Here is a 13,244-nt window from a genome sequence, read left to right on the forward strand (position 1 = left end):
CGTCCTGGGGGACACCACTGCAGAGGGTGACTGGAGGGCAGGTTGCCCCTAGCTGACCCCAGGCTGCGCTGGAGACTGCAGCCCTTTTATATCTCTCAGGCCTGTGTTTTTTTATTTTAACAAGATTGATTTATTAACTATGGTACATATCACATAAGGCCCTTTCATTTTTTTTTACACCATTCCCATTGAGACAAGTACAATACTTTGTAGCAAATACATGATTTTAAAAAACAAAACCAAACAAAAACACCTCCGTCAGAGATGCCTTGGCTGCCAAGATGGCCGCCCATGCACTGAACAGGCAGAAGCCTCAGAAACTCATGACTTTTTTTTTTTTTTTAAAAAAGGTCTGGAAATGAAGCAGACATTCCTAACGCCAACTAGAGAGGTCCTGGTTCGAGCTGCCACGACACAGCAAATCATTGTTACACTCGCTTTACAGACAGGTTTCCACTTTTGCTGCAAGACAGAAGTTTGGGCACACAGCCAGACTACTAACACACTTCAATATCATTAACGTTCCTGTTCGTTCTCAGGAAACTCAAAATATTTGTTAATCCAACACATATAAAGATCATAAAACATGTGAAAATACAAGTACCAGAAAAAGAAGCCGACAGCAGCACTATTCCAAATTTTCAAACAAGTTTTATTCCCATACAATCCCGAGACGTTTCCTTTGCTTAAAATGTACACAGGGAACCTGATTCTTTAATGTGAACAATAACTTATGTCCTGCCTCCTCCACTTAACTCCACTCCTCGGGCGGCTCCATGGCTGGGGTGGAAGGTAATCTAGGCCTCTAGCCTTGACCTCTCTGTGGCATCCTTAGCTGGCGCAGTCCCCGCCCCTCCCATGCACATGTGGTGGGTGTGGAATGGAGAAGCACCCCTCCTGGACCTGCCATCTATAGATGACTTTGGAGAATGAGGATTGCAGCTGGCCCACTGTTAAGTCTTAGAGTCTGGGGGCAGAGTACAAGGTACCCTTTGGGGTCCTCACTTGGGGTGCAGGCACAGATCACAGGAGGGCTCACCCCACGTAGTGGTAGATAGTGTGAAGGTTCTAGAAGTCTGTTGCTGCTGCCGCCTGCTTCTCCTGGGGAAAATGGAGCACAGCGGCAGACACAGCAGGACTGCCTGCCACCCACCGTGCAGCACAAAACCCAGCCCCGGGAGCTCTGGTGGTGTTGGATGGCACTAGGCTGATGTCACCTCCAGAGCTGCTTTCCAGGTAGGGCAGCAGCTGACCTGGCCACCCACTTGAGGCTTATGACAACACACCCACCCAAGCCCTGAGTGCTCTCTCTTCTATAGGTCCCCAGGATGCCTTGCCAAGGTCACTCAGTGCCTCAAGAAGGAGTGAGGTGCTCCAGCCTGGTGTTTGCAAGGTGAGGATCCAGGCAGGGCTCTACTGGCCACGTGCCTGCCTCTCAGTCTGCCCCTCATTGCTGACATTACATATAGGCACATGCAGCAGCCTCACAGACACGTGGCCTTGGTCAGAATTCTGTTCATGGCAGGATGGCTCTGCCTCCATCTCCTTGAAGACCCAACACAGAAGCTACTGAATGGAAGCTATTTCAATAGCATGGGGCTCAGGGCATGAAGTCAGGGCTAGGGACTGTCTTTGACCTTGGTGAACACAACACAACACACATTATGTTCCTGCTGACCCCAGGCCTACAGCACCCAATACAGACCTTCAGGAGGGAAAACATTTACGTAGAACACGCTTGTACCTTGGGTTTGGTTTGGTCTTGGAGATTACACTTTGCAGGGGCAGCGTAGTGTTTGCAAGCACCTTAGGTTGCCAAGTACTAGAGACAGGGAGACAGCCAGCTTCTCTAGGGCAGGACCCTTGGCCAAGAGCCAATCAGCCTCCTGCCTTACAGAGGAAAAGGCAGGGTGGAAGTCCCCCCGGGGACCCCGGGAACACACCCACATGCTATTTCTAAAGTGCAACGGTGAGACCCAGGGCAGTGCTGTGCGACCCATGCCCTCCTATGCCCGGGGTACCTTAGTCTCAGGTTTCATGGCCCAGTGCTAAGATTAAAGGAGGAGGCAGAGCAGGAGCTGACTAGGGCTGCCACATCAGGAGCAGAGTGGGGAGGCTGCTGGGGTAGGGTGAGGTGGCAAAGCTGGTCCAGTATACGGTGGTGACAAGCCAGGCATGGTGCCTCTGCCTGAGAACAGGATCCTCTGTATATAACCAGATGCTCATTTCTGCAAGATGCCATACCTGCCCATGTCCCAGATACCCTTCCTTGCTGGTTACATCTACAGCATAGGATGAAATGACCCCACTTCAACATCAAACATGCCAACCTGGGTGCTGCTGTGTGTACACACCTGCAGTGTTTCTATATATGTAGTGTTTCTATAGTGTGCTGGTTAGCAGTAGGGGTAGGGACCTCACCAACAATCCCTCCAAAGGCTCTGTCTTCTCAGGGGGTGGGTCTATGGGAGCCCAGGGGGTTTGCAGTCACTGCCCAGTGTCCTTCCTTTCTTGTTACACACAGACAAGGGGACTTTTTACCCAGTGGCCACCTGGCAGGTGGAAGTGGAAACTTGAGGTCTGTTTTCTTCCCATGCTTTCTGCCTTTCTGTCTCTGTGGAGCGCTCCATCTTTCTTCCAGTGTTCCTTTGCTGCACGGAATGGATCAGAAGCCTGGGAAGGGGTTGGAGGGAAGCCACACACTAGGTCTAGGCACAAAGCTTGCTGTGCTGATGGCCATGCCAGTGCCCCAGCGTGGACTGTGGGGTAGCAGAGCCAGAGTCCACATGTTCCCAAGGACCCCCTTGCAGGCGTGTGTAGGTATGGAAAATGAGAGAGGACCAACTGGGAAGTGTCCTCTTTAGAGGGGCCAGCCCTGCTGGGGTATAACCTCTGCCCCTGGCAGAGGCTGGGGCGATGTCCCGACGCTGGGGCCCTGACGCTGGTGCAGGCAGACAGGTTGGGCAAGGGGTCCAGGGAGCAGTGAGGGTGCTGGGCCGCTGTCTGGTCAGTTCAGTCCTCAGAGCGGCCAGGCCAAGGGCAAGGGCCCCACAGCTTGCCACAGCCAATGCCAGGTGAAGAGCAGGCTGCAGGGTGCTCGACTGCCTAGCCATGGTGGACACTGGCTAGTGACACCACTGAAGTCTTAAAAAGGCGCTTGGCTGCGACCTCCACCCCAGGGGACCTGATTTTGTTCAAGGCCAAATGCCACCCTGTCAAGATGACTGGTTCTCCTGCCTCCTGGACTGTGGTGGCTCACAGCGTGTGTTCGGCCTGGAGCTGAGAGGAGAGCAGTGGCTGCATTGGGGACTGAGGGGTTGGAGGAGGTGACTGGGGAGGCGATGGCTGACTGGTAGAAGGTGTAGAGGTGAGGAAGGGGACAGTGGGAGCCACAGCTGAGGGGGAGCCAGGTGCAGCCCCTGGAGGCTCGCTGATGGGCCGGTTGTAGAAGAAGAAGGGGCACTGCTGGATGAAGAGCTCGATGATGGTTTGGTAGGAGCGTGTGGCTGTGAGTGCGTCCATGCTGCTGAAGTCGGGCCGCATCAGGGTGGGCCAGAAGCAGATGGACAGGTTTTCACTGGTCATAAGATTCACCTTGTTGTTGTGGCTGACTCTGTAGGTGACAGTAAAGCCAGGTCAGATCTGCACAGGGCTTCCCTGCCTCCTAGCTCTTGGCCTGATCCTGCCACTAGCTCTAAGGAGCTGCAGGGTTCAGAGGTTGAGGACACATGGAGGCCCTACATGCCCCTGGAAGGTGCAGTGCACTGACCATCAACCAAAGTGGTAATGATGTTTGGGATGGGCAGGAGCTAGCGCATGGTTTCAAAAACTACCGGTCTGCCAACAGGCCCACCATGAGTGGACACACCTGGGCATGGGTTGAATGCTTCGTTCATATGACAGGCTGTTCTGTCCCAAGGCCCCTCCTGGTATGTGTTCTGCCTCACACCAGTCCAGAGACATGGACAGGAGCAGCTTTGAGAAGCTCTTGAAATTTTTGCTTCTGTGAAGTTTCTAAAGGCACCAGCACTTGCCAGAAGCTCCCCCCCACTTCCCTGGGCTTGGCGCCTAAGCCAGAATGGAAACTAAGGATACCAAGGGCCCTGGCTATGCCACTGGCCACTGCAGCAGAGGGTAGGCCCTGCTGGCCTTCTCCCTCAGGTAACTAACTCAAGCTGCCTGTGTACTACAGGAGGAAGACCACCCAGCAGCATGGAACCTACTTGTTCAGGTGGGAGATGACATATTTGAAGACTTCATGGTTTTCCTTTGGGAATTTCTTCAGCACCTCCTTAAGAGCATGTAACTTCTGTTCCCGGTCATTGATTTCTGAGAGAGGAAACCACAAGCTTTCAGGGCTGAGTTTGGGGGTATTAAATAGCTATGAAACGGCAGGTAGATGTGTGGCTGGTGGCCACCCCAGGTGCACTCTGGCGAACCTCTGGGAGGGCAGCCCAGGACTTTCTGACAGCTCTGTCCCACCCTTATGCCCAGAGCCTGCATCCAGGGCCGCACACCTGGACTGGGGTCCAGGCCACTTCTATGTCCCAGGCCCCTACTGAAGGGCAGTACTGTATGCCTGGGCTTCCTGCCCCCCTTCTGCCCCCCAAGATGAACCATCCACAGATTCTACCATAAAGAACACCATTCTTTGCTCATCGGTTGCCCCTGGAGACAGGCACCCCGACGCAGAAAGACTGTTTGCTTCCTGGCCAGACGGGAGGGTGCTATCACCCACCCACACTGACAGACCATGGAAGGAGGGGTCTGCCACAAGACCAGGGCTCTGTCCTTCCCTGCAGACATGAGGAGCTTTGCACATGGTGCTGTTGGAGGGGCTGATGCAGACAGTGGGTGATTCTTATGCAGCTCATCAAAGGGACCACGACCACATGCCCTGTTTTTACTGCTGCCTACTGTGTCCACTGAGGGTTCTAATGTGCTGTGACAGGAAGCATGTCATCCATGCCACACCAGCTCAGTCATCTCTACAATCTGCACTGTTCTGAGGATAGGAAACAAGGAAACAGACAGAAAATCTGTGGAACAAGGATCTGAACTGACCAGCTGCAGAACTGAGCTGAGTTTGGCTCATTCTGACAGGGAGGCAAAAATGGTCCAGACTCCATCTAGAATGACACCTGGTCAACCCAGATTCCTCTGCACATGGAAAGACATCTTTGTGGCCACTGAAGTGTGGGCTGACAGTGGCTAGTAGAGTGGCTTATGGGTAAAAGGCACTATCTGCTAAGTCTGATGACCTGAGCTGGGGCTCACAGGATAGAAAAAACTGACTCTTATAATACATCTGGTGACCTCCACTTGTACAAACACATCCATGAGCCCTTAAAACAAAACAAAAACAGACTACGATGGCCTTAGTTTGTTTTGGGCACTGTCTCCTTGGACACTGATAAAACTTACATGTCCTCTTGCTTCAAACTCCTGGTGGTTCAGAGACTCTCACACTATGGCTCCTAAGTGAAGGTCATGTAGGGCATGTGGTATGCATCTGTGACCCCAGCCCTTGGAAAGCTGAAGTGGGAGGACTGCCAGTTTGAGGTCAGCCTAGGCTATAGAATGAGAGACCCTGTCTTAACAACAACAACAAACTAATATAATAAAAATGATTAAAAATAGGGTAAGAAACCCATCCCTAACCCAGAAGCTATTTCCAACTGATTAACTGCTCACAAATGAAAAAAAGGTTTTCTCTACTGGAGTCTCAGTGGGTGTACAATCCACTCTTCAGAGCAGACCTCACGCCCAGCAGCAGATGGTCAACACAAAATGAACTGACTCAATGGCATTTTTGGAGGTTGTCTCTCTCGCTCTGTCGGCCCCACCTGTCCTCAACAAGAGCTTCCCACATATACTATGGCTCCTCATCCTGTTTCTGCTCCCTGGGGTTTTTCTTTGGCTCCTTTATTCTGCTGGTTTGTTTGTTTTGTCCTGTTCTGGTTTGTTTTTATTGTAGCTTATTATTATTTTTTAGATGCTTGTTTGTTTTCTAAAGAAAGAAAGGGTGGGGAATGGGGAGGAGAAACTATAATTAAAATAACGTATTAAAACCAAAATCTGGGCGGCGGCGGTGGCACATACCACTAATCTCAGCACTTGGGAGACAGAGGCAGGGGGATCTCTTTGAGTCTGAGGCCAGCCTGGTCTACACAGTGAGTTAGTGAGTTCCAGGGCAGCCTGAGCTACATAATGAGGCCCTGTCTCAAAACAAAATGAAACAAAAGAAATCTGTTTTCAGTAAAAAAAAAAAAAAAAAAAAAAAAAAAAAAAGGTAAGACGGTAAGGCCATGGTTTCCTGGTTGGGAACCTTACAGTGGAGGACATGCCAAGAGGTGAGTCACACAGGAGTGTGGTGCAAACTGGCTACAGCTCAGAGCCCAAATCTGACTCAAACCCTGACCTGGATGCCGATCCTGTCTCAAGCATCCAGAAGCTGTGAACCTGGGCAAGTGACCCTCAAGGGACTGTAAAAGAGCTCGGAGGCAGCAAGAGGTTCAAGGTAAACTCAGAGGTGGGCACATGCGAAGGGCCTAGAGCTACTCTGACCTGCAGGGAACCTGAGCGATGGAGCTGTCTGCCTGTCGGAAGATGGCTGAAGCCACAGGGACTGAAGTGAACTGGTCAGTGTCCGTTTCTAACCCAAGAGTTGTTTCAATAAGAAGTCTGTTTAGCAGAAGGAAGCTACGGGAGGAGGGTGGGTGACTGATCAGAAGAATGCATGAGAACCACGGGCATGGCTCCCTCTCACGTACTAGAATCAGTGCGCCCCTTCCTTTCAGATGCAAGCATGCCTAGGTCCCTGTAGGCACCCTGTGACACAGACACAGCCGTGTCTCTTTTCATCAGGCACCTGGGTAGCAGCAGTGATGGGTGTTTCCTTTCCTTCTTCCCTGGGGTAGTGATGGAGCCGTTCTGACACTCATTTATGCCCTCCCTGGGAAAGCTCATCCTCCTCCTGCAGGTTCTTCAGTGACTTGCCTAAGGAAGGCCTAGAAGGTTCCTGACCTGTACTCCCTCTCCCTTCCCACCTGATTCTCTGCCGGGTCCCTGCATTCATTAACACCAAGTGTCTGGTGGGAGGACCACAAGGGAAACTAAAGGATTTTCCTTGCCAAGTTTGGTCCTGGGCCTATGACACTAAAGCAAGGCTGATTTGCCCCTTCTAAGATGCTGGGGATGGACCGAGGACCTTGCACATGCTAGGCAAGCTGGATCCCACTCCACCACTGCCCTTTTTGATCTTGCTCCTGCTCTCCTCAGTCAGTACCTAGCATGAAACTCCTCCTGTGGAGGAGGCTCATACCTAACCATATTCAATCAGAAAGAAGCTGGTTTGAGCTGTAACTGTCATGCCACTATTGTAGCAATGGACGCATCTTGCCAGGCAGGATGGTATTGTAATATGCAGGGTTGAATCCTGGGTAAAACTATTGACATCTTTCTCCCACGGCAGCCTGTAAAGCACCTTCTAGTACTACACAGGCTAGCCAGCAGGGAGAGTTTTCTGCTCAGCTGAGGTTCAGCAGCAGGATCTTATTGAGTCATGTGGGCAAGGAAGCATCATGGTAAAATCCTGGGGTTCTCGGTGCCTCCCTGACCACTAACTCTTAGGGAGGCATCCCATGCTGGCAATGAGATTTCCTTTAGTGCCCTGTCTTCTGGGAGACAGAGGATGCTTCTATCTGCAGGGGTTACAGTGCCCTCAGGACCAGAGGCTCTCTGTGCGTTCCTCAGCAGGCATCCAGGCAGAAAGTGAGGCTGGATCTTGGCCCTGCTCTCTGCTCCAGACCCCCTGACATGTCTTAGAGCCATGAAAGGAATGGATTGGAGCTGTGAGCAGGCACTCAGGGGCCAGATGAACCAAGGTAAAGTCTACATACACACAATGCAGCTGCTAACAGTTGAGGCCTCAGGAGCCCATAAAGAAGAGGAGGGGGAAGTCAGGACTATCAGGGACCTTACAAACACCCTCACAGTGTACACAAACCAGGCCTCTAAAAGGTACAAAGAACCAGCTGTAGTGGCGCACACCTGAAATTCCTGCACTGGAGAAGCTGGGACAGGAGAATCTAGAATTTGAGGGCAGCTTTGACTACAGAATGAGACCTTGCCTGGGGGGGGGGGGGGAAATCAAACAAACAAACAAAACCCCAAACTAGCAGCTGGGCAGTGCTGGCGCACACCTTTAATCCCAGCACTCGGGAGGCAGAGGCAGGCGGATCTCTGAGTTTGAGGCCAGCCTGGGCTACAGTGAATGCCAGGACAGCCAGGGCTGCATAGAGAAACCAAACCAAACCAAACCAAACCAAACCAAACCAAACCAAACCAAACCAAACCACAACCACCACCACCACCACAACCACAACCCCAAACTAATGAAAAAAGGTACAAGAACTTGCTCTGGCCATAAAACCTGGCAAGGACTCTGATCCTACTGTCCACTGTCCCTACCCTGGCTGCTTACTGCCAACTGAGTTTCCCCTCAGTGCCGAGTGGCAGTTGCTGACCCTCTGCATGTTTACGCTACTGGAAAAGGAAAAGGCTGGGCAGAGGTAGGCAGGCCCCAGGTGTGTCTCCGTCTTCTTCCATGTGGCAGGCACACAAGGTTATGGCTAAGGCTGGGTCCACCCTCTGCTTGGCTTAGAATGGAAATTTCAGACTATTCTGGAGGCATGATCATGCAGCAAGCTGGGCAGTGTATCTTCTCCACCAGATTGCAGTTGAACCATATTCTGTCTGTCACTGTCAAGTGTCTCTGTCCACACAGGGCCTCACACATGTATGCTTGTAGTGGGGGACACAGCACCTCTGAGCAGTTATGTGGACAGACAAGAGAAAGCAATATCCTGAGGTAGTATGGGAACAAGAGCCTACAGGGTAGTGAGGGTCATCCACTCCAACAACCTCGGCTGCCTCATCTGCCCAGTGGGAAAGGTAGATGATAAGCCTGCACTGAGAACAATGTCCCTTGGATGACTACACATTGGCAGCTACAGGTCCTTGGCCTGGAATCCTGTACCCAAGGGGGACCTAGCTCTAGGACTCTTGTCAGTACAGAAGCCACAGGCAGCTTGTGGGGACCAGATGAACTAGAGGGACTCTGGACAGGGACAGGATTGGTGGTGTTGGTGCTGGAGAAGCGGAGAGGAAAACATGCAGGCTGGGAACAGTTCCAGTGGAATGAGGTGTTGGGGAAGAGAGTAACACAAAGGGGCCACTTGCTGCCTTACAACTCTAGCCCCACTTGAAGCCACAGCTCATGATCCTTCCTCCTCACTACTCCCTGCCTCTCCCCCATCATGGGGCTTTCTGCACTTGCAGCTCAGCTTGCTTGAATCTATCTATCTACAGAAAAACACCAGCTTCCACCCAGGGAAAGCAGGGACTCAAGTTCCAGCTTGCCAGTCCCCAGCCGTGTGACCTGGGCCTCCAGCCAAACTGTGTCACTCCGAGAGCCTCAGGCTCCTCTGTACCATGAAGAGACAATCCTCTACCTCACTGGTGATTAAGAACACACACCAATACCTAGCAGAGCCTGCTGCACACAGCAAGCAACAATCTGTGAGCTCTGCTGGTGCTTGAGTCTCCATGTTATCTTGACTAAGCTGGGAAGACAACTAGCAAACAAACAAACACAGATTTCACTTGGTGGGCACTCTTCAGCAGTGCTCGGTATTGTGAAATTCTGACGCTTATACAACCATCAGACAATGACTTGATATCAGTTGTGTTGGGATGTGGAACTGCATGCAAGCCTGAATACACAGACATGGATATTTTGAGGCAGTAAGTGAAAAGAGCTGGTCAAGTTGCTGTTGCCATGGAAACTTGTGCTACACTAGGGCATGACAATCTTCCTCTTACCATGTCCCTTAATGCAACTTTTGTGTTGCCTGGTATCTGACTCAGCTAGGTCCACCTTGATCCACTGAGCCCTGTGCTCCCTCCACTTGCTGCTTCGGCTGCGAAATGCCACGTCAGTGGGATCCCCTCCTCCCTACCCTCTTCTGTCAGGCTGTCAAGAAAGGACAGACAAGAGGCGGCCCAGCTGACTAGCAGGGCCCAGAAAGCATACAATGGAGAGGAAGCTATGAGACTCCACCCTTCCCAGGCTGCTGCAGCCACCTTCTGAGCTGTGGGAACCTACAGAGTGGGTGGCAGAAGCGATGGGAGGAAGGGAAGTGGGCCCCCTATCAGCAGCACCCTCTCCTGGCCCTCCCCAAACAAAAAGGTGCCATGTCAGCTGTTCCAAGAAACAATGGCATTCTGTTGGGTGACAGTTCTCAACATGCCTCTAGATGGCACTAGGTCAAGACAAATGTGAGAACTGGGTTTTGGGCAGCTGGGTACCAACCAGTGCACACCTTCTGAACCCCCTCTAACTCCCTTTAGAGACAGCAGGAGTCTGAGATGGTCCCCATCCTAAGTGCTGCCTCCCAGCCTTGGTAGGTGGGTGAAAAGGAGAGGCTGGCAGATGTAGAAACAGACTAGGTGCAGGTAACCTGTGCCCTGCACCCTCCACAGCTGGAATAGCATCCTTAGAAGAGCGGGGACTTGACCTACAACCTCACCTCAGCCTTGAGAATACACTGCTGGAGCGATAAGCTAGCCCAGGACCACACTTCCCCTTTTCTTGCCTGACTTCTTTCTTGCCACTCTCTCTCCCAGCATCCCCCTGTCCCCCCAACTTTTATTTTACAGGCATTGGTGTTTTGCCTGCATGTATGTGTGAGGGTGTGGGGTCCCCTGGAACTGGAGTTACAGACAGTTGTGAGCTGCCATGTGGATGCTGGGAATTGAGCTCGGGTCCTCTGGAAGAACAGTCAGTGCTCTTAACTGCGGAGCCATCTCCAGGATATCTTATTATGTATTCTGGCTGTCCTTGGTCCCACAGAGGGATACTCCTCTCAGCAGCTGTGGAGGAATTGCTGTTTCTGGGTCTTCTCACTCTTTCTCCTGCAAGGGCAAAGGCTTCCTTTGGCTAAATAGTAAGTGCCCTGTGGTGGGCAGCTCCAAAAGGTCAGGCCCTTCATGGCACATGAGATACCCAGACAATGAGAAAGCATCTTACACAATCCTAGAGCAGTAGAATTCTCAAACTTCCTAATGCTGCAACCCTTTAATACAGTTCCTCATATTGTGGTGACTCCCAAACACAGAATTATTTTCATTGCTACTTCATAACTGTAATTTTGCTAGTTATTAATTGTAATGTAAATATCTGAAATGCATGATATCTGAGCTGTGACCCCATGAAAGGGCTGTTGGAAATCTAAAGGGGTCATAAAGCACAGGTGGAGAACCTCTGCTCTAGAAAGTGCTATTAACACTAGAGGTTCTAAGTCAGCTGTGTTGGCACATGCTGTGATGCTGGCCCATGGGAGGGAGAGGCAGCAAGATAAGGAGTTTGAGGGCACACTGGATATACAAGACACTTCGTCAAACAAACAAAAGATCCTGGAGTGCGTATGTGCTACAGAGCCCTGTGATCTTCCGGCTAAGGCCACTGGAGAGCAACCCACCCCCAAGCATAATTTTCTTTCTTTAAAAAAAAAAAAAAATTCATTTTTTAGATTTGTTAATTTTATTTTGTATTTTGCCTGCATACGTTTGTGCACCACATCTATGCCTGGCACCTCAGAAGTCAGAAAAGGGTGTTAAGATTCCCAGAAACAGGAGGTATGGATGGTTGTGAGCCACCATGTCAGTACTAAAAACAGAACTTGGGTCCTCTGGAATTCCAGCTCCAGAGGTAACTTTCTGAGAGTTTGTTTGGCCTCAGATGACGGGTTTGCTGCCTTACATGAGGCAGGAGAAAGAAAAGGGTTCAGAACAGCAGCTGCAGCTTTACCCCAACAAGCCAATTAGGGCAGACACGGGAAGATCAGCCATAGCAGAGGGACAGGGATGGCACCCAAGTCAGATGCCAGGGTCGGGGGGCCTGCAGCTGCCCTGGGGAACACTCAGAGAAGTGCTCCTGTCAAAAAGGCAGGGCTGCCTGTAGCCTCTCTCCAGGTGCCTGTACTCACTGTGCGCTTCCACCAGGTCAATCTGCATGCTGTATGGTACCAGGGGGTCTGGCAACTCTGAGAAGAAGCTTTTCATGGCCCCTGCCACTGTGTTCACGGTGAAGTCTTTCTCTGCCAGGTCCAGATTGTGGTCTGAAAGCAAGTCAAGAAGTGAGGCAAGATCCACCCACCTAAGTTAGCAGAAGCCACAAGAAAGCTCACAGAAAGGGTTTCTAGATGGAGGAGCTGGCAGCCTGGGTTCCCAGACATGACTGGAGGCTTCCTCCAGTTCCCCAGGGGACCTGCTTGTCCCACTGGGTTCTGATGAGCTTCAGCTGTTCCCTTACTTCCCTTCTTGCCAGTCATGCGGTCGCTGCCTCATCCAGATCCTAATGCAGGGAGGAAGAACCCCGGTTTTCTCCCCCTGGTTCTCCCCAGCTCATGGCTTCTACTGACCACTCCTCCCATTTTTCTTCCTTCTCTGGCCTCACTGCATCTTGACTCCATAGGACTTGTCTACAGATGGACATCAAGTGTCCCTTTCTGGACTACCGGCTGGTAGTCCAGACTTTTGTTCAGACTCTTACAAGTACACACGACAAAACCACTTTGGTCAGCAAAGGTCCTATGAGATAATTCCATGTGGCTTATTGAAGCACGCTATTTGTCACTTGCCCGATGAAGATGTGTTTTCTCAGGACATATTCCTGATGTTCAAACAGTGGCACCTTATCACAAGGCGTCACCGTCAGCTGGTCCTCCTGTCCCCTCCACTTTGCCCACTCTCTGGATACTGACAGCTGAGAGTATTTACTCTTCTGCTCTGGCCTGGAGGCATGGCGTGGCAGTCAGTGTCACATTAAGAGCTTAGTCCCTAGATGGGAGCCTCTCACACTTGACCTAACTTAGGAGCCTCAGTTATTTTGAAATGTTGCCTTACTTTCTCGCCCACAGGCCATTTTGAGGAGAAATGTGGTTGATATAGAAACCTCCGGCTTTAAAAAAAAAAAAAAAAAAAAATCTGGATCATTAATTCAAATGCTACAACCCCTGGCCCCAGGCCAGGGAGGCCAGGCCCTTCCAAAAGTGAGCCACGGCCAGGGAAACCTCTAATGGCCGCTGTGAATGGCAATGGGAACAGCCTTGGCAGGGACAGTATGTTGATGGACCTGGTCCCCCACAGGGGGCATATGTCTCTGTCTCTGAGCCAGGACC

At 51.3% G+C, this 13,244-nt stretch overlaps 1 protein-coding gene across 1 annotated transcript in view; it reads right to left on the bottom strand.

Annotated features, from left to right (window-relative positions):
* Positions 1-628: 628 nt before the first annotated feature.
* Positions 629-13,244, bottom strand: part of Arhgap35 (Rho GTPase activating protein 35) — a 109,255-nt gene continuing 96,639 nt past the window's right edge. The window contains exons 5-7 of the mRNA XM_036180194.1: positions 12,051-12,182; positions 4,224-4,329; positions 629-3,613 (exon numbers count right to left, since the gene is read on the bottom strand). Of these exons, the coding sequence (XP_036036087.1) occupies positions 3,256-3,613; positions 4,224-4,329; positions 12,051-12,182 (596 nt within the window). The 3' untranslated portion in view covers positions 629-3,255. The remainder of the gene's footprint in view (positions 3,614-4,223; positions 4,330-12,050; positions 12,183-13,244) is intronic.

This window comes from Onychomys torridus, chromosome 1 (assembly GCF_903995425.1).
Source record: "Onychomys torridus chromosome 1, mOncTor1.1, whole genome shotgun sequence".
Lineage (NCBI taxonomy): Eukaryota > Metazoa > Chordata > Mammalia > Rodentia > Cricetidae > Onychomys > Onychomys torridus.